This window comes from Diabrotica virgifera, chromosome 2, assembly GCF_917563875.1.
Source record: "Diabrotica virgifera virgifera chromosome 2, PGI_DIABVI_V3a".
In the NCBI taxonomy this organism is placed as follows: Eukaryota; Metazoa; Arthropoda; class Insecta; order Coleoptera; family Chrysomelidae; genus Diabrotica; species Diabrotica virgifera.
The window spans coordinates 5,363,891-5,390,063 of NC_065444.1; the positions used below are offsets into that span (position 1 = coordinate 5,363,891).

The 26,173-nt window shown below is 33.3% G+C and overlaps 1 protein-coding gene across 1 annotated transcript in view; it reads left to right on the top strand.

The window, feature by feature from the left end:
• Positions 1-26,173, top strand: part of LOC114324661 (KH domain-containing, RNA-binding, signal transduction-associated protein 2-like) — a 1,309,325-nt gene that overhangs the window by 305,147 nt on the left and 978,005 nt on the right. Inside the window, exon 4 of the mRNA XM_028272525.2 lies at positions 13,216-13,469. Within this exon, the coding sequence (XP_028128326.1) occupies positions 13,397-13,469 (73 nt within the window). The 5' untranslated portion in view covers positions 13,216-13,396. The remainder of the gene's footprint in view (positions 1-13,215; positions 13,470-26,173) is intronic.

Sequence of the window (26,173 nt, forward strand, 5' to 3'; positions counted from 1 at the left end):
AATTTCTTCTGTTACCGTGCATACATCTACAATATGAAGATTGACTCTCAAGAGGTACAACCTATCTCTTGGAATTGCATCCGCAATTACAGGAAGTTTAAAGCGACTGCTCCAATATAAATGAATTCGAGGGAATTTTAAACAACCCATCACTGCATGGATTCCAAAAAAAATTTTTATTTCTTCAGGAGTTACTTTGGGTTTAAGTTCCCTTCCGTGTTTTTGTAAATAAAATTGTGCAGTACGTTCTGCACACAGTTGAAAAAATGAGTTTCCTAAATACTTTTCAAAGTAACACCATGGTGTTAAAACTTCAGTGGGATCTGGAAGTATTGTTTCGGGTATATTTTCATTTTTAAATGGATTAGTTCTACCCCAATTTAGCATTGATGATTTTTGGAGATTTTGTACAGTACTGGGAACTGCTGAATCATTTTCGTCTCCACTTTCATCAGATTTATCACTTTCTTCAATTTCATCATCTTGTACAGACAAATTCTCCTCTTCAGACGGTACCCAATCATCATCATCATCTCCGAGTTCAATTTCCAAATCGGAATCAATTTCATCCAGCAGTTCGTAGATTTCATCTGGATGAGCAGCCAGTCTCGCCATGTCAACTTTTCTAGTTGTTCCTGAAAAAGAAACCCTTGTTACCAGTTTTGTTCACTGAATCATTATTTATTTTTTTTTACATTGTTACACCATTTACTCCCGGCCTACATAAACGTGAAACACTTCAAAACTTACATTGACACCGCTCACTCCTGACCCTCACAAACGTGTTGTTCTTCAAAACACGTTTGTGGATTTGTAACCTCAAATTAGTATTGAATGATTTTGTCTAAATAGGTAAACATACACAATTTGTGACGACTATCCACCAAAATAAATATTTTAAAACAAATAAAAATGTGTACTTACGTCTAAAAGCCATATTAACACACTTGACAAAAAGTTGTTACCATTCACTGAACAATATCATACGAATCTAAGCAAATTTTCTTCGGTAATCTCCCGCGACAATATGATAGACACGTGCACCCACTATCGTGTCGTAGAACAGCAACTGGTGCAAAATGATATTTTAAACCTAATATCACTTATAAATAAGACGCTCACAATTTAAATGAACGGTTAAAGAACGGACTAAATGTTTTACCTTAAAATAATCTCCGGAATATTTTCATAAAAGCCATATTATACATTTATATTTTTAATTAAATCAAGTGATAAATTAAATGCATACTGGTACAAAAAACAATTCATTAATAAATAAAGCACTTTTACATAGATGTAATACTTTTTAAATATATCAAACAGGATAAATTTTATATAATTTACAGACTATTAACAGACTAATTAACAGACTATTAGTGAATACTGATTTCACACATGTTATATCCCAACATTTCAGACTAACTGTAAATACTATTAAAGTGGATATAATATTTAAAACTATATTCTAAATAATATACCAGTATTTTCCTTTGTCAGATTTTATGTTTGAAATTCATGTTAAACCAATATTACAGTGAAAAGGTTTCATAAACTACAAAAACAGTTTTATATTAATACGCATGTTTAAACCTACGCATTACTAAACCCTTTCTAGAGGCACTTACGAGAGGAACGTTATGTTGCAAACTTTTTCATCAAGTTATCACGAAAAAGGATAAAATAAGATTTTTTCTAACAGCACGACTGCTCGCGGGTTAAGTTATTTTTCGGGTGTAACTATAATGATATTATGCAAAAAATTATGTTGGCTTGCAGATTTAAGATTATGCTCGCAGATTATGTTGGCTCGTTTATCTCGAAAACGGTTGAGTTTAGAGAGATGAATGTATAATACCTTTTTTAAGTAAAAATATTAAAAAAATAAAAAATTTTATTGAAAAAGTATATAGAGTGGGTAATAAAAAAAATTGAAGCTATTATATGAGCGCTGAAAGGCGTATGTGGCGCCCTCTGGGTAATACATCATTCTTGGTGGCGAATTTAGATTCCTTTTCCCAAAAAAACCCCGCTTACCAAATTTGCCTGTTAGAAAATATTCAAGAATAAAAAAAGTTAAACTTTGACACCCTGTATTTCGGTTATTATCAACTTTCGTACTAAGGTAAGTTAGCTCAAATCAACCTATTTTAAGATGAGGAATTTAAGGTTAAGCTATGAGCCATTCTTTACCAAAGACCCTGTATTAAAGAGAAATGAGAAATCACAGATCTAAATAATAAATCTGGAACTTCTCGTGAAACCACTTTCTGGTAACATCCTTAATCTCTGCATTTTACTGTTTATAAGGCAAGGAGACGATGAATACAGGAGACGAAAGGGACTCTACAATATGCAGTCACATTCCGTCTACTTGTCTACGAAAAATTCCAACGAAACTTGATTCTTTGCTCTCAAAATATGAGTAAAATGAAAAAAAGCTAATAGCCAGGGAGGTAGTGTCAAATTTGACCGGAGAATTTTAGCATGGCTGGTTTCTTATTATTTAGGTAGGTGCTCCAAAGCTTATTAACAAATGATGTGTCAGCTGGACCAAAACCGGGGATTTTAGTCAAGAAAAGGTAAAACATGAAAGTTAATGGACCAACGCTACAGCTTAAATGTCAAATATTTATATATGTTACTCAGAACATTTAATGGACTTGCTTACTTGGCGCCTACCTTTCACTCAGGCGGCAAGTTCTTTTTGTTTTTTAAATTGACATTTTATTTGAAAAATATTTATTTTTATAATACCAAGTTTTTATTATTTATACGAGACAATATAAAAAAATCTGTATGTCTTTTAATAGAATTATGCATAGAACTCATGAAATAGCATAATATATACATTTGATCATAAATACTATGATTCACCTTAATAAGCAAAATTACTGTACATGAACCCCTGAAGCTTCCTGAGTTAGTACGACCAATCTAAGTGAAAAAGGGGGTTGGCCTCCCCACCCCACCCCCCTCCTGACATTTTTTTATCTTTTTAGACAAACTGTTTTTTGCATAATTTTATGTGATGTAAAACCAAAAATACATACAACCCTAATTTTTCACTTTTCTATCACCAACCCCCATTTTTAATAGCAATCTAATTATTTCCCTGTTCTCTATAATATATAAAAATGAATTTTTGTCTATATGTCCCTTATCGAATCGTAAACTATGCATTTAATCATATAATGACCTCAAGCAAAGTTTTTGTACTTACATGAACCCAGGAAGGAGTTAATACGACTAACCTAAGTAATCATTATTTTGTGATGTCTGCGTAAATAAATTATTTACGCAGACACCACAAAACAATAAGTATGTATTGTTTATTAGAAAAAAGTAGACGCAATATTTTTGAGTATTTTTTGGCTTTCTGGTAATTTTTAGGTATTTAACTTTTAAAGATTATTTGGTTCTAAGGCGGTACGAAGTTTGCCTGGTCAGCTAGGTAATACTAAAAAAATATTCTTGGACTAGTTTGGCAAAGACTAAAAAGTATAAATCATTAATTTATGAATTTTAGATTGTAAGAAAAAAGCGTCCACATGGAACAAGTGGAAGAAGGTCTGAAAACACTTGAGATTACCAACTGGAGGAACAAAGCAAGGAACAGAACAGAATGGCAGAAAATCTTAGAACAAGCCAGGAGCCAAAAAGGGTTGTCGAGCTACTGATGATGATGATGAAGAAAAAATGATACGGGATTTCCGTATTTTTCTGTCACGTTCACTTGGCCAGCTAACATTTTTTGCCATGTACCTACATAATGCAGCTGACGATTTTTTCTTCATCATCATCATCAGTAGCTCGACAACCCTTTTTGGCTCCTGGCTTGTTCTAAGATTTTCCGCCATTCTGTTCTGTTCCTGGCTTTGTTCCTCCAATTGGTAATCTCAAGTGTTTTCAGACCTTCTTCCACTTGTTCCATGTGGACGCTTTTTTCTTACAATCCAAAATTCATAAATTAATAATTTATACTTTTTAGTCTTTGCCAAACTAGTCCAAGAATATTTTTTTAGTATTACCTAGCTGACCAGGCAAACTTCGTACCGCCTTAGAACCAAATAATGTTTAAAAGTTAAATACCTAAAAATTACCAGAAAGCCAAAAAATACTCAAAAATATTGCGTCTACTTTTTTCTAATAAACAATACATACTTATTGTTTTGTGGTGTCTGCGTAAATAATTTATTTACGCAGACATCACAAAATAATGATTACTTAGGTTGGTCGTATTAACTCCTTCCTGGGTTCATGTAAGTACAAAAACTTTGCTTGAGGCCATTATATGATTAAATGCATAGTTTACGATTCTATAAGGGACATACAGACAAAAATTCATTTTTATATATTATAGAGAACAGGGAAATAATTAGATTGCTATGAAAAATGGGGGTTGGTGATAGAAAAGTGAAAAATTAGGGTTATATGTATTTTTTGGTTTTACATAACATAAAATTATGCAAAAAACAGTTTGTCTAAAAAGATAAAAAAATGTCAGGAGGGGGTGAGGTGGGGAGGCCAACCCCCTTTTTCACTTAGATTGGTCGTACTAACTCAGGAAGCTTCAGGGGTTCATGTACAGCAATTTTGCTTATTATTAAGGTGAATCATAATATTTATGATCAAATGTATATATTATGCTATTTCATAAGTTCTATGCATAATTCTATAAAAGACATACAGATTTTTTATATTGTCTCGTATAAATAATAAAAACGTGGTATTATAAAAATAAATATTTTTCAAAATAAAATGTAATTTAAAAAACAAAAAGAATTTTCCGCCCCAGGATTTGAACCCCGATCTCCTGAGTGAAAGGTAGGCGCCAAGTAGGCAAGTCCATTAAATGTTCTGAGTAACGTATATAAATATCTGACATTTAAGCTGTAGCGTTGGTCCATCAACTTTCATGTTTTACCTTTTTTTGAATAAAATCCCCGGTTTTGGGCCAGATGACACATCATTTGTTAATAAGCTTTGGAGCACCTACCTAAATAATAAGAAACCAGCCATGCTAAAATGCTCCGGTCAAATTTGACACTACCTCCCTGGCTATAAGTTTCAATTCGGTTCGGAGGTAATGCACCATTCCTATACGTACGTTTCTGTCTTTCCAGACGTCTTCAGTGGGGCTACAGATCGTCTTCTTTATTCGTCGTCTTCTTGTCTTATAAATGGTAAAAGGTAGAGATTAAGGATGATGTTACCAGAAAGTGGTTCCACGAGAAGTTTCAGATTTATTGTTTAGATATGGGACTTCTTATTTCTCTTCTCATAAATGAAATGTATTTGTACAAAAGCATGATAAGAAGAAAAAATAAGAAAGACTGCCTACCTCACCACATTTAGACGAAAAATCATCGCTACAACAACATTTTTCGTTACTGAAAAATAGAACACATCTATTATAAAAGACGAAATAAAAAACACTGCACTAGTGCTAAAATATGTACCTAAATTAACTCCGTACAGCTCACAGACTGATTTAGTAAATCACATTGAATTAACTTTTAAACTCTTGAAATCCTGATATATCTACTGCATTTTTAAAACGAAATTATTCGGATACAAGCTTTCGGGCATTTAAATTTTATACGTCGTCGTTTTGAGTTTGCTGTATTTAAATTGTAAATAACTACAACTAAAGAATGCATTATATACATACGAAAAAACCTTTTATTCCGTTTATATTTTATTTTAACAAATGCACATTTCCCTTATAAATAAAGCTTTTGTGACGAGAGCATTTCATGTTGATTAAATCTATTGTGAGTTAAAAGCTACGAAATATTACGCATCGCTTAAAATCTACTAAAGCTTTTGGTAAATATAAAAATGTATAAGTCGTCTCGTCTACATACAAGACTTCAACTTTGCACAGTTTAATCCCTCCTACATCCGGTTGTGTATTATTGTAATGGTATACCCATTTGATAAGATCAAGTTTAATATTAATTAAAGAGAACAATTTTACTGAATTAGAATTTTACTGCATTATTCATTGTAGGTTTTGTTTAAAGACGATCGTAATAAAAGTCCGTTTGATGTTTAATAGTTTTAATTAATAAAATAGGTGTCTAAATTATTGTTACTATTAAATTATCGAAATATAAAAGTACTTGTGTAATTGCGACCAAAAATCTTACATGTTCTTACTCTTACAAAAGGGAAATGTATTTATAAATAATTTGCGTCTAATCAATATAATACCCGTCTAAGTATTATCCCTTAACCTAAGAACATAGGTCCGTCGCGTTTATGGTGTTATCATCGACTAAATGTATTCGTTCCCACACACACACACTCGTTCAACCCAACCTCTAGGAACATGTGTGTACCACTGCTAGTCAGCGGGACCCACATGTCCGAAGATTAAACCGGTCTCGCTCCCGAAGAATATCATTCCGGAGCGGTACCTATCTGACCCCCAGGTTTTTTCCTCCACCCCTCCCCAACGTGTGACATACGAAGGGGAGGCTTTGAACTTTTACTTCGGGTGATTTCGGTAATGTAACACCCTCCGTCTTGTCATGGTTGTGGTTAGGCCACCTATCTGTAGGGGTAGCTGTTTAGCTTTTCTCCCTAATTACTTTACTGAGTTTATTTATGTTTTTCATGATTTTGGACTGAAGTCCCTAAATGTGTGTTCCGAACGGAGAGACACCAACCTGGATTGGTGTCCCTCCGCTCGGACTTTGGTGTGTGTCGGTCACTCAGCTGCCGATTTGACAATACTTGCGTATTGCTCTCCTCGTCAGCCGAGCAGCCGCAAGGTCTGGCCATCAAGCTCGTGCTTGCCGGACAGGGTCTCGATGCTCAGGTACGCGCTATGGTCTCTCATTGACCTGCCTGAGAGGCCTTCAGCCTGAGTGGCTGTGTATAAAGGACCAGAGGGGTCTATATTGCATTTCATACTTACACCTTGATTTTACCAGTACTAAATTTATTGAGCTGATGGTTTCATGTATCTTGTTTTTAGTGATCAACTTCGCTACTCCGTAGAGCAACGCAGTTTCTCGGTTTTTTTTTTTTTTTATTTATATATTTTTTCACAACTATTTTGCATGTTCCTACGACTGTGCGACTGTCTTTAATTTCTTGAGGTCATTATTCTGGGACTTCCCTATATCCTGTTATTTGATGTTTAGGCCTTCTGTGTGTAGTACGTATGTTTTCATCATAGTCTGTCAACTCTCTCAGTTTACTGTTTGGATGGTCTCTTATGTTATTAAAAATTTCATATGCTTTTTCATCCATCATTCTAAGGATCTTTTTCTGCTTCGTGTCTTTGTTATACAGGTATCTGACTGGTACGTATTTGGGTACATTTAGGGCATCTCTTATTATGTTATTCTGGATTACCTGGATTTTCTTTCTGTTAGTTTTGCATGTTTGTGCCCATGCCGCAGATGCATATGTGAGAGTTGGTATGATTATACTATTAGCCATTCTAATTTTTGTTTTGAATCTTAATTTGCTTCTCTTCCCTATCAGCGAGGAGAGTTGACTTCTTAAGGCTTTGGCTTTGTGGACCGTTTGTTTCACGTGCTCTGTGTACGTGAGCCTTTTGTCAAGCGTAACCCCTAGGTATTTCGCTTGTCTACTCCATTCTATGTTTGTGTTTTCCATTCTTAGTTCTCTTTCTGGTCTACCATATATGTGTTGGAACACTACAGCCTGTGTTTTCTCGGGGTTTAGTGCTATTTTCCATTGTATGCACCATTCCTGCAGTTGGTTTAGGGCTCTTTGTAGGTGATTTCTGGCTAGGTTAGGGTCTCTACTACTTGCTGCTATTGCCGTATCATCCGCATATAGGCTTAGTAGGGTTCGTGCATCTGTAGGTATGTCTGCCGTAAAGATGGTGTACAGATAAGGAGATAGTACCGCTCCTTGAGGCACTCCCGCTTCCAATGTTCCGACTTCGGACAGGGTGGCCCCTATTCGAACTCTAAACCTTCGGTTTGTAAGGTATGACGCAAGGAGGCATGTCATCGCTTCGCTGTATCCATTCTCATGCATTTTATGCAGCAGACCTTCGTGCCATACTTTGTCAAAGGCCTTACTTACGTCGAGGAAGGCTGCTGCTGTGTACATCTTTTCATTGAACCCTTTTGTTATGTACTCCGTTAGTCTTAGTACTTGTAGCTCACATGAGTGCCTTGATCTAAAACCAAACTGCGATTCTGGGATGATTCCTAGAGCTTCTGATTCTTGTTTTAGTCTTTTAAGAAATATTCTCTCCACTATTTTGCTTATTGCTGGTAGTAAGCTTATTGGCCTGTAATTTTGTGGAAAGCTCCCATTTTTCCCCGGTTTTCCTATCATAATAACATTTGCCTCTTTCCATCTATCCGGGAAGTATCTTAGTCTTAGTATACTGTTTACAATGTTCGTGATGTAAACTATTATTTTTGTTGGCAGGTTTTTTATTGCCCTGTTTGTTATATTGTCAGGCCCTGGCGCTTTTTTTGCGTTTGCCATTTTTAGGAGTTCTTTAATTTCTTCAGGAGACGTGTGTTCTAGGGCTATTCTTCCCTTTCTTCTTCTTAACCTTCTAGCGTTGTTTTCTACTTCTATTGTGAAGTCTAGGTCTTCTTCCTGATGAAAGTTCTTTGTGCTTCCCAGTTCTAGGGTATCTTTCATGACTTCTGCCTTTTCTTTTTCTGTGTATACTATTCCATTTGCTCCGTGTAGGGCTGGTATTGGTTTTCTTTCGTTTCTTAATATTTTAGATACTTTCCAGAACCCGGATTTATTCGGATCTAGTTCTTGGATGTATTTGTCCCAGTTTTCATTTCTCACACAACCAAAATTCCCTTACTGCTAATCTTCCCCTTTTCATGGTTTAATTCGCTTTCGCGGGAACTAGCCTATTAGTAATAAAAATTGGGTCAAAGGGCTCTACTTTGTTATTTTTATGTCTTAAAAATAAACAGAAACTGCTCACTTAAACTACCCCTCGATTAGATACGCCCACCCATCTGTCCATTTTAGAGCCTCGCCGACAACCGCTCGTTTCGTGTTTGTAAATACGAATAATTAAAGAAATATTATATACAGGGTATCTTAAAAATTAAGATAAAATATTTACAATCCTACATATAGGGATAGATATTATGTTCAATTATTCACATAGGAAAAGTAATATTATATTTTTCTCTGTAATATTTTATAATTTTCACCCTAAATTTTTAATTTTTCCTTACTAATACTACTGACTCCATCTCACTCACTACGTATGTACAGTAGACATTGAAAAAAAAAACGAAAGAAGAACTCTCCAATGTTGACCAGCAAAGGTAACAGAAATGCATATACCTCTCTTGTGATACCCACCGAAGAATAAAAACTCTCTTGTGTTAACTGTCGTTGGCAACACATCTTTCCAAGTATGTGAACCTTCCACTGGGTTTAACTATTAACGCGAACCTTTCTCTAGGTTCCATTATTACTAAACAAACGTTTTTCCTCTCTCTGCAATAGTGTAAAACCCTAATCCGATATAGACAAACCGTTAACCCGCTAAAAACAATTAAAGCTCGTACAAGAAACAACCGCGAGTTAAAACGATATATTTATGTGACGTGATAAAATCGTTAATGAATGGTGAAACAGTGACTTAATAAGATTTTTTATAAACTTATAATATTGAAAATTGAAGAATCTCAGATGCAGAATCCACCAATTTAATAAATTAAAATAATAGATAGTATTTTAAAACTGAGATTTTTCGTGTTTGAAAGTTCTTACTACATCCTTAATCTGCGACTTTTTCAATTAATAAGACAACAGACGACGAATATAGAAAACGAAAGGGAAACGATCACATTTCGCTTTCATTAGTCTAGGAAAAACGGACAGCAGAGGAACTTTCAGTACTCAAATCCGAGTAAAGGATATAAAAATAATAAATGATGGTTTTGCTTGTTTTCGATTCAGAGGGTTGCACACCAGCTAGACAGGCACTGTTTCTACCCTTTCAGGCGTCATCAGTAGCTTTCGATAGTGTGCCCACCTCTGAACCGAAAAACAGCTCCACCATCATTTTAAAGGGTATCTGAAAAATAATTCAAATTTCCCATCACACATGAAGAATCTCAGATGCAAAATCCACCAATTTAATAAATTAAAATGGTAGATAGTATTTTAAAACTGAGATTGTTCATGTTTGAAAGTTCTTACTGGTACATCCTTAATGATGGTGGAGCTGTTTTTCGGTTCAGAGGTGGGCACACTATCGAAAGCTACTGATGACGCCTGAAAGGGTAGAAACAGTGCCTGTCTAGCTGGTGTGCAACCCTCTGAATCGAAAACAAGCAAAACCATCATTTATTATTTTTATTTCCTTTACTCGGATTTGAGTACTGAAAGTTCCTCTGCTGTCCGTTTTTCCTAGACGAATGAAAGCGAAATGTGATCGTTTCCCTTTCGTTTTCTATATTCGTCGTCTGCTGTCTTATTAATTGAAAAAGTCGCAGATTAAGGATGTACCAGTAAGAACTTTCAAACACGAAAAATCTCAGTTTTAAAATACTATCTACCATTTTAATTTATTAAATTGGTGGATTCTGCATCTGAGATTCTTCAATTTGTTAGTAGATGTTGCTGTATCGCGTCTGATGGGAAATTTGAATTATTTTTCAGATACCCTTTAAAATGATGGTGGAGCTGTTTTTCGGTTCAGAGGTGGGCACACTATCGAAAGCTACTGATGACGCCTGAAAGGGTAGAAACAGTGCCTGTCTAGCTGGTGTGCAACCCTCTGAATCGAAAACAAGCAAAACCATCATTTATTATTATTATTATTATTTTTATAATATTGCCTGTATATCATAATCCCTCTATAAATCCCACTTGAACCAGGCACCTTTGAAATTATATTAATAATTTTATATAATATTATGTACATGAACATAGGTTTATTCCAAGTCGATACAAATCCATTCTTGAACTAATACGCGCATGCGCAATGACGAATAATTATGCGCAGTAACACATTTTTCGTTACTGCGCATACTCGTAACCGTTCAACAACGTTTTTTGTGACGGGTTGGAGCAAACCTTATGTATTCATGTTAAGCCACAGAAAACTATTTGGTGATTATTTCAGAAGCTGACGCGACGGTGTTATTAGTGTATTGTCTTATTGCAATCACGCATTTCTGTTTATTTTTCGCGTAAAACATAGTATGCCACATCAAAATGGCGTCGACTTTACATAGACGTGATGAATTAAGAGCAGTTTTAACCAAAACAAGCAGTTTAAATATAAATTTAATTTATGAGTGTGATTACAGTGCGTCACACAATTTGTGACACAGTCATGACGATTTTTTGTCTAAATCTACTGGGTACTCATTTTCTCATATTTTTTTTTTGTTTTACCATGTTTTTTTATTTTATAGAGAAAGATACGGTATCTATGTAATGATAATATAATGGTGTTTATTATGTGATTGGTATAAAGATGGAATATTCATTACTTGTAGAGTCTACTACGGACATTTTCGCTAAACTCAGCCATTTTCGAGATAAACGCAGTTTAAACTGCGATGCAACACAATTTTTTGCATAATATCATTGTAGTTACACCCGAAAAATAAACCATAATAATTTCCAAAAATGTATCGCAAATTAGTTTAAATGGGCTTTGCAATGCGATGAAATAAATAGAAGAACTTATACAATTATTATGGTTAAAGTTTATTTTTCGGGTGTAACTACAATAATATTATGCAAAAAATTATGTTGCACCGCAGAATTAAAATGCGTTTATCTCAAAAACAGTTAAGTTTAGCGAGATGAATGTAGTATAACTTTTTTAAGTAAAAATATTAAGAGAGTAAAAGTTTTGATGCAAAAAGTATGTAGAGTGGGGGATAAAAAAAATTGAACATATCAAATGAGCTCTGAAAGACGTATGTGGCGCTCTCTGGGTAATACATCATTTTTGGTGGCGAATTTAGATTTATCATCCCAAAAAACCCCTGCCTACCAAATTCCGTCTTGTTATCCCATGCCTGTCAGGAAATATTCAAGAATAAATATAATAAAAGTTTAACTTTAACACCCTGTATTTCGGTTATTATCAACTTTCGCACTAAGGTAAGTTAGTTTCAATCGACCTATTTTAAGCTCAGGAATCTAAGGTTAAGCTGTGGCCCATTCTTTACCAAACACCCTGTATAATCTACGTTATCTACCCTGTATAATCTAAACACATTACACAAACATATAATACAAAAAAACACACCCAAAACAGTCAGAATTAAATATTCTGAGGGTAAAAACATTGCCCTGAGATTATGCCTGAGCGCGAGTGTTTTTTTTTAAACATAAGCACACTTTTGCCTACAAGATCGAAGCTAAGAACGCCAACCATCAATTTTGAAAAACATAACCTACTAATAACAAATTTTTAGTTATATGCCTATTTAGTAAAATTTTAGAAATTATGTTTTTTGACAACGATTTCCAAAGTGGAAATCGAAACAGCAAACTTTAGTTAGTTAAAAATGTAATTGTCATTACAACCAAATCTAATTTTTGCTATTTTTTTTATATTGCCTTCAAAATATAATTACTTATAGTTGGCGTATACAGTGATAAGCACGCTAATAACTAATAACTGACAAAATAACTCAAAAGATAGAAAACGTATTAAGTTGTGAGATAAAAAGAGGTGAAACTAGTAGAGGGGTAAAATTAACGATAGAAACCTATAAATTTACATTACCTTATATATTTTCCCACCTTTAGAAGTCTGTGATTTCTTAAGAAGTCACAGACTTCTAAAGTTCTTTTTTCACAAATTCTTTTAAAGAATTTTATAAAATTCTTTAAAAAAAGTGTTTTTATAAAATTTTATAAAATTCTTCTGTCACAGTAAAAATTGTCGTACTCCTTCGATACGTCTAAACGTGGAAAACTATGTAATGTAATATAAATTTACAGGTCTCTTCTTCTTTCATCTTCTTTTGCATCTCTTCTTATTTCATAACGTATTATGTTTTCCTTCTTTTACGTTATTTTGCCGGTTATTAGCGTGCTCATCACTGTATAACTAAAACCAAGGGACATCGTAGAAAAAGAACTTATGTTCCAAATTTCTAACAACCATTATCCCTTTTGCGAATTAAAACCTTTGTCTTTTATTACTTTATGCAATCAATATCCTTTATCTTTGTAACGCTTTACATTTCTTTCCAGATTTACGATTGGTGAGCTTTTAATTGATTGTAAGGACTCCCGTGTGCACCTATCGATTGGTGGAGCGCTTCGTGCTGCTCCTCTCTAACCTCGTTTTCGCGCGAAAGGGTAACGCATCCCGCTGGAGTGGCAACAATTCGAAGAGGAGGCGATTCGTGATTCCACACTTTCGTTCCTTCACATGAAATCCGACGAAGAAATGGGACGCGACAAGCCATCTGGAGCTACACAAGGCAACCATACGCATCATTCAAGTAAGTATTTTTTTATAAATTGTGGCTGCGATGTGACGGTAATGCGTGTTTTCGACGCGTAATGGCTATTTAGCCCTTCTAAGACTGGCGAAGGAAAAGTGTTTGACTTTTTATACTTTTCCTCACTTTTCCATATGGTTTTATGTGAATTTAACGTGTTTATAGCTAAACCATTTCTGTAAATTCGAACGTATGGAAAATATCAAGACCGCGAGAAATCGACCTTTTTGTGAAAATGAGAGAAAATAATTTGATGTTGTTGGAGGCCGAAATAAATTTTTGGAAAAGTTACAGAAAAATTACATAAAAATGCCATTTTTTACGTAGATAAAACTTTACCAATAATAATTGTGGTCATAACGGCTTATAAAATTAACACATGAACGTTGTACTTAACTTAAAATATTGCCATATTCCAACACTATATCTTGTAGAGAGGTGTCTAGGAAATCTCTTGTAGATAGGAAAATATCCACAATACTGGAACCTATGTTGTTCTGAAGCTATTTCCTTTTGGCATTTTTATGAATAACTATTTAGATGTGAAATAAGCCACAACTAAATTGAAAAAATAATTTTTATTAACGTTTCGACGCCCAAAATCGGGTGTCGTTGTCAAAATAATCATTTTGACAACGGGACCCAATTTGGGCGTCGAAACGTTAATAAAATTATTTTTCAATTTAATTGTGGCCTATTTCCCATCTAAGTAGTCCAGGGTTATTATGTTAAAAGAAAAAGAAGATTGCATTGTCATCCATTTTGGTCAATTCAGAGCAATATCTATAATCAAATAATATAGGGGAATAGAAAATAATTAAAAACTCTTCTAAACTTAACCAACACAATATCTCCCATAAACAAAATAATCTCAATGAAAACTATCCTTTAGCAAAAATGCCAATTTCATGCTTGCGATAAAACAACAATAGACCAATTCCGCAATATTTATATCTCCACAGAGACAGTTCTTCGTAACATATACGTCTCTACTAGTGTCCCATTGGAAGAGCCCATCGATAACTGGTACAAAATCACTCCAACCCAACGTCATAAAATCGACAAATTTATCCCAAACGCACCAACTAACTTTCCTCAAACTGAGAGTTCGTTAAATTGGAATTCTCTGAATAGGCCAGTCCTTGATAATTCTATAGACAAGGGAAAATTTGTCACAATAGGGTTTTAGAATAAAAATAACTATTGATAAATAAAACATCAGGTTTTCAAAAAACCGCAGGTAATTATTACCAAAAATTTTTGCCTCATTCTTTTGTAGCTTCAACACTGAAGATTGAAAAGTAAGACTAACGTTGTGTTCTCGTTTCTTTTTAATAGATTACATTGCATTTTCAAAGCTTTACGAATATTTAAGCATCCCATGTATTGTTCTGGAACTGTTTGTATTGTTGTGATCTTAATTTTGAAATCTGATGCTGTTCTCAGATGTAATTTATTTTAATTAATTAATTAATAATTATCTCATTAATCAAACAAATCAAATACCAATATAGTGTCAATCTCAGGGCTAAATTATAATATCAATTACTTACTTCCGTGGCTTCAAAATATTTCTCAGTGGATTCCTAATCGGGATAGATAAAAGAGAGTAAAATAATACACACATATGAATTTCAATTAGAAATTATAAAATCGTTTATTTTATCTAAATGGCACTCAATGCTTAATATTTCTTATATCTTATCTTTATTTATTTAATACAAACTTACAAACATGGGAATCTTATTTCTTTTTGTCTCCAAAGTTATTTTATTTAAAATGAACTATTTTGATTTATCAGTGATAAATTGATTTAGGTTTGATGAAAAATTTTTAATAATGATTGTGTGCCTCAATATTCAATGTGGTGTTTAATACATAAACCATACATTCATGTCATAACAAAATAGACTGACCTTTACTGATGATTTGACAATGTCTTCACACAAAACACGTTTCCTCCTATCTTGGGTTGCGATCAAACGACTCGTACCAGCTTCCCAGTAAAGCCTCTGCTCCTTTCTGAAAACTACGCCTCGTACAGCTCTCGTTCCTGCCTTCTCCTGATGCCGTGTTCTACCTTTTTTAAACACTTCAACAAAACTGGGATACTCTAGACTCAAGGAGTTATATACTATCTCGACTCGGCCTAACACTCGTTCCTCGATATCTTACTTTTTAATTTTCACAAAAAACAAAATAACTATACCGGCGTTTTACTTTTTTGTACACACCTCTCGAAAACTGGCCTTCGACTTTCGATCGCCAAAAACATTCTGCCTCATATCTCTCATCCATTCTCCTACTTCCAAATTACCCCTTCCAGCATTCAAAAATCAACCAATCCCAAGCAACTTTCAATTATCCGTATTTATCAACACAACTTTCCTTTTTCTAAATATCTTAATGGATTTCAAGAAAAAATAATATTCCCCATTTCAATTTTACTTTCTACATTAATACAACATTTACAAATTTAATGACCTATTATCTTATTCACTAGAGTATTAGTTAGCGGTGGTTAATGACAAATCCTTCCGCGAACACTTTCTTTGTACACATCACTCTAATTGTTTACTGGAGTCGTATTGTTCCCGCGGTTCGTAAACACTTCTCCGAATCACTCTCTTAACAGCTACCTATACATAATTTGTTTTATACAGGGTGTTCCAAATTTACATGCCCGTGGTCGAGAAAAATGAAAACCTTTATTTTAATTTGACTTTAATTTATAATTATAAACTTTTATTTCTTATATCAATGAGGAATATAACAGTATATTATATTTATATTTTGAGAACGATTTCCTAAGTGGAAATCGAGACGTTGAAATAGGTATTCTTTATTCAAATTGCGGTTAATTCGCCTTAACTATAATAAATAACGTCATGTAATCTTTTAATAGGTATAGTCCCTTTTAATTTATGTCATATCAGTGTAACGTGTCAAAAATCCGGCACGTTATATCTTATCCAATTTTCGGTTATTTTAATAAATATTGTTAAATAACAATTAATTTCGAAAATGAAGTGTCCGAGATCTTCACAGTCGGAAAAGCAGTTAGACGGGGGTTGCATATGGTCACCAGAATTGTCTAATATATATTTTGAAAACATCTTTAGAGAACCCTTGGAGAAATCAGAAGGTAGTATTGTAGTAAATGGCCAACAATATAGATATGCAGACGATACAGTATTGATGGTAGGAGCTTCAAAGGAAGATCCTTGCCGCTGAGCTACGAGTGTCCGTAACCGTCTCTCCGTCTCTTGATAATAACGACTACTTGATACTGCTACTTGATAAACCTTCGTTACTCGCACACAGTGTGTGAGACCGGCCATGTAAATAACTTCCTATAACTCTGATTTTAGTGGAGATTGTGAATTGCTGCTGCATATACCTCTTCAGTCGTCAGTCAACTGTGGGTGAAATCCACGTGCAGTGTAAAAAAGAGTATTGTACTTTTATTATTAGGCAACACGGTGTGGTACACCGGGTGTGAGTACGTGTGCACAAATTTTTGTGTTTGGATCAGACATCGATAGTTTTAATTAGTAATGTAATTTAAGATCTTTTTCATATCTTCAATGTTTCTATATTTGTTTATTTTTATTTAGATATGGATTACGAGAAGGAGAAGCAAAGATTATTAAAATTATTTGAGAAAGTATCGACTGACGTGGAAACGTATGAAGATGATGATGAACAAAGTTACTTTTGATTAAAGTAATATGATGTGGACACAAACGCATATCTACAAAATTATATGATCATATATTCATTAGATAAAATAATTGTACACAATTTTGCAAAAAAAAATTTTTTTTTATATTGCTGACCCATGTTGTTGGACCCGGTCTTCAGCACCGTGCGCGAGTATGCGATCACAAAAAATTGGCGCGAGTAACGGAAGGATAATGACTACTACCGTGAGTCGTTCAGGATATTTTGAGGATACGTCGATACACCCACATTTCGAATGCCTCCAGCTCTCTCATTAATGTTTCCGTTAGTGTCCATGCCTCTGCGCCATACAGAAAGACTGGAAATACATAGCATTTTAGCAGAAGTATTTTAGTGGGAGAGATATGTCGGAATGGGTGAATACATTTCTCATGTTGTTAAATATTGCTCTGGCCTTTTCAATTCTAGATTGTATTTCGGTTGTTTGATCCCATTTCGAGTTGACGACTGTTCCAAGGTATATATAAGTCAACGTGTTCAACTAATTGGTTTTTTATTTTCAATTGTCTGGCAAGTTTGAGTTTTGCTGACCAGCATCCATTTTGTTTTATTTATGTTGAGGTTAAGTCCTCTTTCTTCACTCGCTCTTTGTAACCTGTCCATAGGATACTGAAGTTCGTCGATGCTACTGGCAAGTACGCTGTATCGTCCGCATATCGGATGTTAGATATTTGTCAATTCTCCATTGATTTTTATGAATTCGTTTGCTTCATCCAATGCTTTTTTAAAAATTTGTTAGGAGTAAATATTAAAACGGAGAGGGGAGAGAATACATTCCTGTCGCACACCTTTTCTGATATCAATCCTCTCTGTAGACGCATTGCCGACTTTTGCCCTGGCTGTCTGATTCCAGTAGAGGCTTGTCACAATTCGGATGTCCTTATCCTCAATGCCTATGTTATTAGTAATAGGGATAGATATTGCCTGTATAACATGATTACCTTCCTCAACATGATTAAACCACCGCATCTACAGTATTTATAAAAATGAGTAAATGGACTTCAAAGAATCTGCAACTTTTAAAAGGTGCTAAAATTGTTACAACAATGCGGTTAGAAACGATTTTACTTTATATCAATAAGTCTGTAAATAAACTGTGTTTAAAAAAAAGTAGCAGTAATTTATCCTAATTTTATGCCTACTATGGCAGATACTGGGAAAAAATTGTAAGTAATATTAGGAATTGCTAAGTAAAACTACAGCATCTACGGATGTTATGTATATGCGATGTTTTTTCTTAGCATAATGTTACATAAAATATAGTTAAACAACAAAATGAGTTTTTGAATAATTTATTAAATCTACATATTTAATAAAAAAAAACACATTTATTATACAGATTAAACCATAAAAAACAAAATTTAAAAAAAAAATTAAAAAAAATTAAATATACAAAGAAATTATTTTATTAATTCTTATCTTACTCAAGGTTTTCTCAAAATTGTAATCTATTTGAAGGCATTATGATTTTTAGATTTTTAATAAGGGTTTCTTTTTTATTTTTTGATACTTCACAAGGAGATGTAAATGCCTGAGGATTGGGAAGTTTTTTATTTAAAACTTTATTTTGAAGAAAAGTTATTTCAAACATACTATCGGATTTATTTGTTAACTTGTACTTTTTAGAGAAAATAATCCCCTGTTGGCAACAATTTGTTATTTTCGCCAAGTAAGGACGTTTCCCTATTTTTTTAATTTTTGTTTGTGACGCGAAATTTTCCCACTTAAAAAAATCTGTATACTGCATTCTTTTTATTGTAACCTTTTTTAAACTTGCCTTTCCAACAGCTGTCACAAAATCATTAAAATCTTAGGTTTTTTTTCTTCTTTTTTTAAACAGTTCCACCTGATGGTGGAAACTATCGGCGGACATGAAGGTGTGTCCTGGTTCGAAATACTTAATACAAATATCTTGAGCAGCTATAGCGTCAGAATTTACAATATGTATATACAAGGAAATGTAATTGTAGGTGAATTAAATTATTATGTTGTTTTACAAATTCAATGAATATGATTAAAACATCTTAAATTGTTTTAACTTATGTACCTACAAAAAAACTTTTTAAGCAAATTAAAAAAAAAGTATTTAAGCAATTTCTTTTAATCTAGACTACTTACTCTACTCTATTTTCAACATTAAAAATTTTACGTTGTTTCTTAAGACACAAACTAACACAATCGCACCATACACAAGTTGAAAAGAAAGTAAATAAATTGATAAACCGCGCCAATTACGTAGCAAAAACACCGCAATTGGGTATTGCTTAGAATAAACACAGTAACTGCATGCTCCGACAAGTATATGCCAGGTTTTACCTAAGTAATGTTGTAGTTGCGGGGTTTCTCCTTAGTTCCACGCATGTTTTTGTAGATGCTAGGTTTAGTATTTCTTTTAGAATATATAGTTGGGGTTGTAAATACTGTACTTTTTTTAAATAATCATGTAATATAAACCCTCTAGATCAAATTTTCGCTCCTAACTCAATTTTCATAATTTTTGCATATGCGGTGTTTTTCCTAAGGACGGCAGTATAGCACAATCCACACAACTCTGAAATTATTAATAATTGCGCATATATCTCTCTGTGTAGAAATCACCAAGGAGATAGAAGTATTTTTAATGAAACTGTTACCAGCTGACAAAAGTCCTTTCTTTGTAATTCTATTGGTAGCAGTGATTGGTCTATTTGTTTTCAAATCCAAAATTTTGTCCGTTTTCCATATCAAATTGATCACATTTCTTGCCATTTTAATTATTACTGTAATTTGGTGGTTAATTGAAGAACATACCCGACTAAGTTCGCCCATTGGGAGATACGAGACGCGCCACCAGCTAATCCGACCTTCAGCCCTAAGTGATTGATTCATCTGTGAACTCCAATAGCTCTGCAGCATCGCAGCGGCGGATCTATCTTATTCTCATCTTATGGCAATTTTGGAAAGGACAAACCCTACGTCATTTTGTTCCCCACTTTGTTAGATACACAGACATTTTTGAACTTCAAACGGAAGATCTCTCTTTACTTTTGAATGCCATAGGCAACGGAAGTGCAAAGATAACTCTCTCTCTCTCTGATGATGATCTTCGAATGGAAGAGCGCTCTGCTCTGTTAGTGATAACCACTAGTTACTGCATGGTGAAAAGTACCGCGAAACTCTCTATGTCTCCTTTCTCTCTTATGTTGACCTCCATAGACAACAGATGTACGATAAATCTCTCTGCAGCCTCGTGTCGAAGTAAGCAGATGCGACTCTCTCTGTTTTCTCCTATTGAGAGCAACATACGTGCTAATACATCTCTGTGGGATTAGACCAGGGCGCATCTGTAAAAATATTAGTACATTTGGACGTTGAGAGGTGACTCAAATTTTTTTGCACAAATTGCTTGAAAATAACTCAAATAATAATATTTGAGTTATCCTCCCTCTCAAAAAGTTCCGGAACATTGTTTAAATAATCAAAATGTCAAAAAATGAAGGAAAAATTCGATTTTTTTCTTGGTTTTTTGATTATAACTTTAAAAGTATTCATTTCCGAGAAAAGTTGTGCTAACTTAAAAGTTGCGTAATTAAATTTCCTACAATATAGAATTAGTTATAAATTTAAAAAATAGTCACCCTTGTTGCAAAATAGCAATAATTGCGAAAAAAACATACAAAAACCAGTATTCGCATTTTACGTGTTTCAACCATTTATGCTACGCCTAGGACCTTCATATTTTACCCAGAAAAACTTTATAATACAACAAAACAATACTGTAAATTTCATTAAGATCGGTTTAATAGATTTTGCAAAATAAATTTTGCAATCCAGCTTTTGCAAAAAAAATTTATTTTTTCAAAATGTTACAGGACTGAAAATAAAGCAGATAGCAAGTTGAACATTTTGAAAAAATGAATTTTTTTTGCGAGAGCTGGATTGCAAACTTTATTTTGCAAAATCTATTGAATCGATCTTATTGAAATTTAGAGTATTGTTTTACTGTATCATATAGTTTTTCTGTGTGAGGTATAAAGGTCCTAAGTGTAGCATAAATGGTTGAAAAACGTAAAATGCGAATACTTGTTTTTGTATGGTTTTTTTCGCAATTATTGCTATTTTGCAACGAGGATGACTATTTTTTAAATTTTTAACCAATTCTATGTTGTAGGAAATTTAATTATGCAACTTTTATGTCAGTACAACTTTTCTCTGAAGTGAATGCTTTTAAAGTTATAATGAAAAAATGAAGAAAAAAATCGAATTTTTCCTTCATTTTTTGACATTTTGATTATTTAAACAATGTTCCGGACCTTTTTGAGTGGGAGGATAACTCAATTATCATTATATGAGTTAATTTTAAGCAATTTCTGCAAAAAAATATGAGTCACCTCTCAACGTCCATCTTAAAACAGATAAGCCCTGGACTAGATACCGTTTCCCGTATAGCACCACGTGAAAATAGTGCGAATCTGTGCTTTCTACTCTAGAAGGCAATATAAGTACTTTTTTGGTCTCCCTCGGTCAAAAAGACTACTCATAAAGAAACAATAGAGTGAAATTAATACCGCTAATCCGTTAAAGACAAAAATAGCTTGTCCGCTAAAGATAATTGAACGTCGAACGAGAAATAACCGCGTGTAAAACTTGCATATGTGACGATTATCGATGCGTAAGTCAAACAGGGATATTGGTAAGCTTTTTATAAACTTAATTTAAATATTGCCTGTATAAAATAATTAAATTACCTTCCTCAATTTATTTGAATCACACCTATAGCACTGAAATTATTTTAATAATTGGGCATATATCTCTATGTGCAGAAATCAACGAGGGGATAGAAGTATTTTCAATCTAACTGTTACTAACTGACAAAAGTGCTTTCTTTGTAATTCTACTGGTAGCTGTGATTGGTCTATTTGTTTTCAAATCCAAAACTTTGTCCGTTTTCCATATCAAATTTATCACATTTCTCGCCATTTCAATTATTACTGTAATTCGGTTAATTGAAGAACATACCCGACTAAGTTCGCCCATTGGGGATACGAGACGCGCCACCAGCTAATCCGACCTTCAGCCCTAAGTGATTGATTCATCTCTGAACTCCAATAACTCTGCAGCATCGCATCGGCGGATCTATCTTGTTCTCGTCTTATGGCGGTTTTGGAAAGGACAAACCCGCCAAATGGAATGCGATGACTAGGTAACGAGATAATTTCAGAGCACTTATCGAAGATCTGCTTAATGTTTAATTGCATTACATAGCATAGAGACAGAATTGACTGATTTCGAGAATTTACTTAAAGTAAAGAGAAAACAGACGGTAAAGCTAGGGATTATTACTAGGACTTATTTTTATAAACTACATTATTCAAGACATTTCTATGTCTCTATGTTCAATATTGCACAAATTTCAAAACCAAGTTTTTAGGGTTAATTGAAAATTAAAGGCGCCCCATTAGATTTAATTTGAAATATAGACCAATAAAGGAAAAAACAGCCGAAAAAACCGTTTACATATCTTTGGAGGTTCTAAAAGTTCCACTTCGGAAATCTAAACATCAAATAAACTTAAATTGTAAAGCAAAATTGTGGCTTGTTTGTAAATTATACACACGTGTATTTTGGGTATTGAGGATTAAAGTTCTGAGAATTTATTCTACCGTATTCTCGAAAATACACTGTAGTACCTATAGTATAGTACATATTTAGTTATAAAGTAAAATTGTGAATATAATTTAAGTGACTACTTAATATAATGTAAAACGTAAATTAAAGTACACTGGAACCTCGATAAGTCGGCCCCCGTTAACCCGGAAGTCCGGCTAACCCGGACCGATTTTCATCAGACAAACATTTCAACAATAAAAATGTATGTATTATGTTAAAACATTTTATCTGTAGCCGCTTCTGGAATGTCTTAAAAATATCGAGTTTCATTGATAAAACTTGGCTTGGACCATAATATAATATTTGAGAGATAATGGGTGTATGTATGTGTAATTTGAACTATATGGTAAAAATGACTCATGGCACACGGCGGCAGCGGCGGCAGAGCGACGATCATTATCCATTATCGGGCTATCGCAAACAACAGGCACCTTTTATTCCTTTATTTATTTTCAACTGTCTTTTAAAAAATTATTTTTAGAACAATGGTCTTTTAAACTTTAAACAATGAAAGAGCCACTGTTCTTAAATAACATAACATCGCGATGGCAGACGAAATTGACACAACCGAAACTGACTAAGTTTTTTTTACCTAGAAATGAACAATACTCTATACTGTCTATACTATACTCTATACAATATACAACTATAATAGGTAAGTTAGATGTGTACTGTGCATATATATTTTATGTTATTTTAATTATAACGGACTTTATCTATAAGTATACCGTATTTTATTAATTTTTACAATGCTCTCCGTCTAACCCGGATTTTCGATAACCCGGATCGGCCGCGGTCCCGATTAATCCGAGTTATCGAAGTTCCACTGTAATTCTAAAATTAAAATTTTGTTAATCATTTATTTTTTTTTGTTCATACCAAGTGTTGGATATTTAAAAAGCACAAAAAATTGTTTTATATGAATTCCTCTTAGAAAATTAAAATTTTCATAACTTTAGCTATACGAAGCTGTCCTGAGAATTCCGTGCATTAGTAATAATGAAAATAAGAGGGATTACGAGTTGACAGAAATTTATGCAGGTTTGTTTTCTGAGAATTTCTGCAATATCCTTGATGGCGGAATATTTCTTTTTAAATATGCAAAACAATATTATTTTGCTTCTTTTTAAACCGACTCCTTTAAGCAGAAAGAAAAATATTTCATCTAAATTCTCATTACGTTCAACGTTTTTAAAAAAACTAAAGATGGCATAATTAAAGTCGGTAGATTTCTTGGGGGAATATAATTTGGAGAACATAATGTAAAGTAACCTTAATCTTTTCTTTTGTGTTTGACTTTGTTTTAGTTGTTTCTTCAGATGTATATTGCTGTGATCTGCTTATTATTAATTTTATATTAATTATTATTTATTTGATTAATTATTTAATTGTCGCAAATCATACATAAAAATTGAATAAAAAATCTCAGGGTGCCTTTTTATACTATTAAAAAAAATCCAAATTATCTCACGTTATACTTATCTTCTCTCGTGGGTTCAGTATCTCTTAGTTGATCCTAATCGGGAGAAAATAGGGAAAAGAAATAAAGCAAAATATTAAAATAAAAATACAGAATTGTCTTTTATTTATCAAAATCAATACTCTGAAATCTATCGAATCTAAAAACCTGTGGACACAGATGTCCGAATGAAATTTTCACCACTTAAATTTATTATAGTTAAAAAAAAAACAATTTATCGGTTTGTTCCCGATGACTTTGGTAAAACAAAATAAACAAAACAAATTTATGTATTCGCAATTCGTAATTCCGAACATAAAAATCTCTTTCACATAAATTGACTGACCTTTTGCTTCACTCACTCTGATGTCTTCTCGTGACCCAAAATAGCTTTCCCTCGTTGACTATGTTAAAGGCTACTCATCAAAGCCCTCTCCTTTGTCCAGCTTCAAAACTATCAGCATACCAGCACCAATTCTCCAACAAGCCGGGCCTTCTTTTGACACGTACTCGATTCAAACAACACTCCAAAAATTCTCTGCTCTCCTTCTCACAATAATACAGAATCAAAGAGGTATTTCGTCTCAATTTGATCTGTCTCTCGTTCCACTTTTCAACACTATTCTCCACTATCAAACAGCCACTGGTATCTGCTAACTATCTATCCACTAAACACGTCGAACCGCTCCTCATCGATGCCAAAAACATAATGACTTCTCTTTCAAACTCTCTCAATCATCCAATCCATTTTTCCCCTTCCACATTGCCAAGAATCAAAAACATCGGCTTTTCCATTCAACAAACAAAACAGTCTCCCTCAAAATTATTCCGATCATCCTAATTACTTTCTGAGAACTATACAATATTTACTCGTGTTGAAACAAAGATACTAAAATTCCAAATTTCTTTTAAATTATCAATTTCTAGAAATTGATAATTACCTTTACCCTAAACAATCTTTTTCCATTTTAAATCTAAATACATCGTTATTTTCACTTTAATTATTCACAAAAGTCTTTAATGGTTCATCGGAAAGCTCATTAAAAGAGAAATCTACTTACATCCAAACTAAATTCTAATAAATTTTAAAACAGCTCAATATACAGGGTGTATCAAATTTATGTGCCCGCGTTATTTAAAAAAAAATTTAATTTAATTTTTATTTTGCTTTTGATTGATAAAATGCAAACACAATAATATTTTCCTTTCAAATAATATATCAGCATGTCAGACGTCAGAATAAACAATAAACAACATTTTTGAATTCTTAATCTGAACTATACTAACCCCCCAGCGGACAGACGAAATAAAATTACATAAACACACGGTTGGGGCCTGTGATAACAAAAATGAAATATTTTAGTTTCTGCAGTTTATTTCCCAATAGACAAAAAAAATCTCGCGCAAATGAGAAAAATGATTCGTTAAAAATTAAGAGTGGGATTGTTGAACAGGTTGATTTCAATGCTTTGGGAGCCTGATCACAAAGAAGGAAGACACACAAAAGTAAAAATAGATTAAGGAAAATCAAATGGATTTTATGTTGCAGGAAATTTCAAAAAAATAGACACACAGCCATAAAAAAATGCATTATTTAAAACGAATGAAAACGCTGCTCCTTTTCAGTTGTTTACTGTAAAAAGCTGTAAACACAATACTAAAAATTGTTGTGATAGAATATACAAGCTTATTTTTACATTTTTAATCATTTAATTGTACCCAAATACACCGACTAATAAACAATCTGCAATTAAATTAGTAATTTAGGATTAATCTACATACATAGTAATAATTGTACTTTTTTAACAAAACCCATTAGTACAGTTCCAACTGCAAAATAATACATAATTAA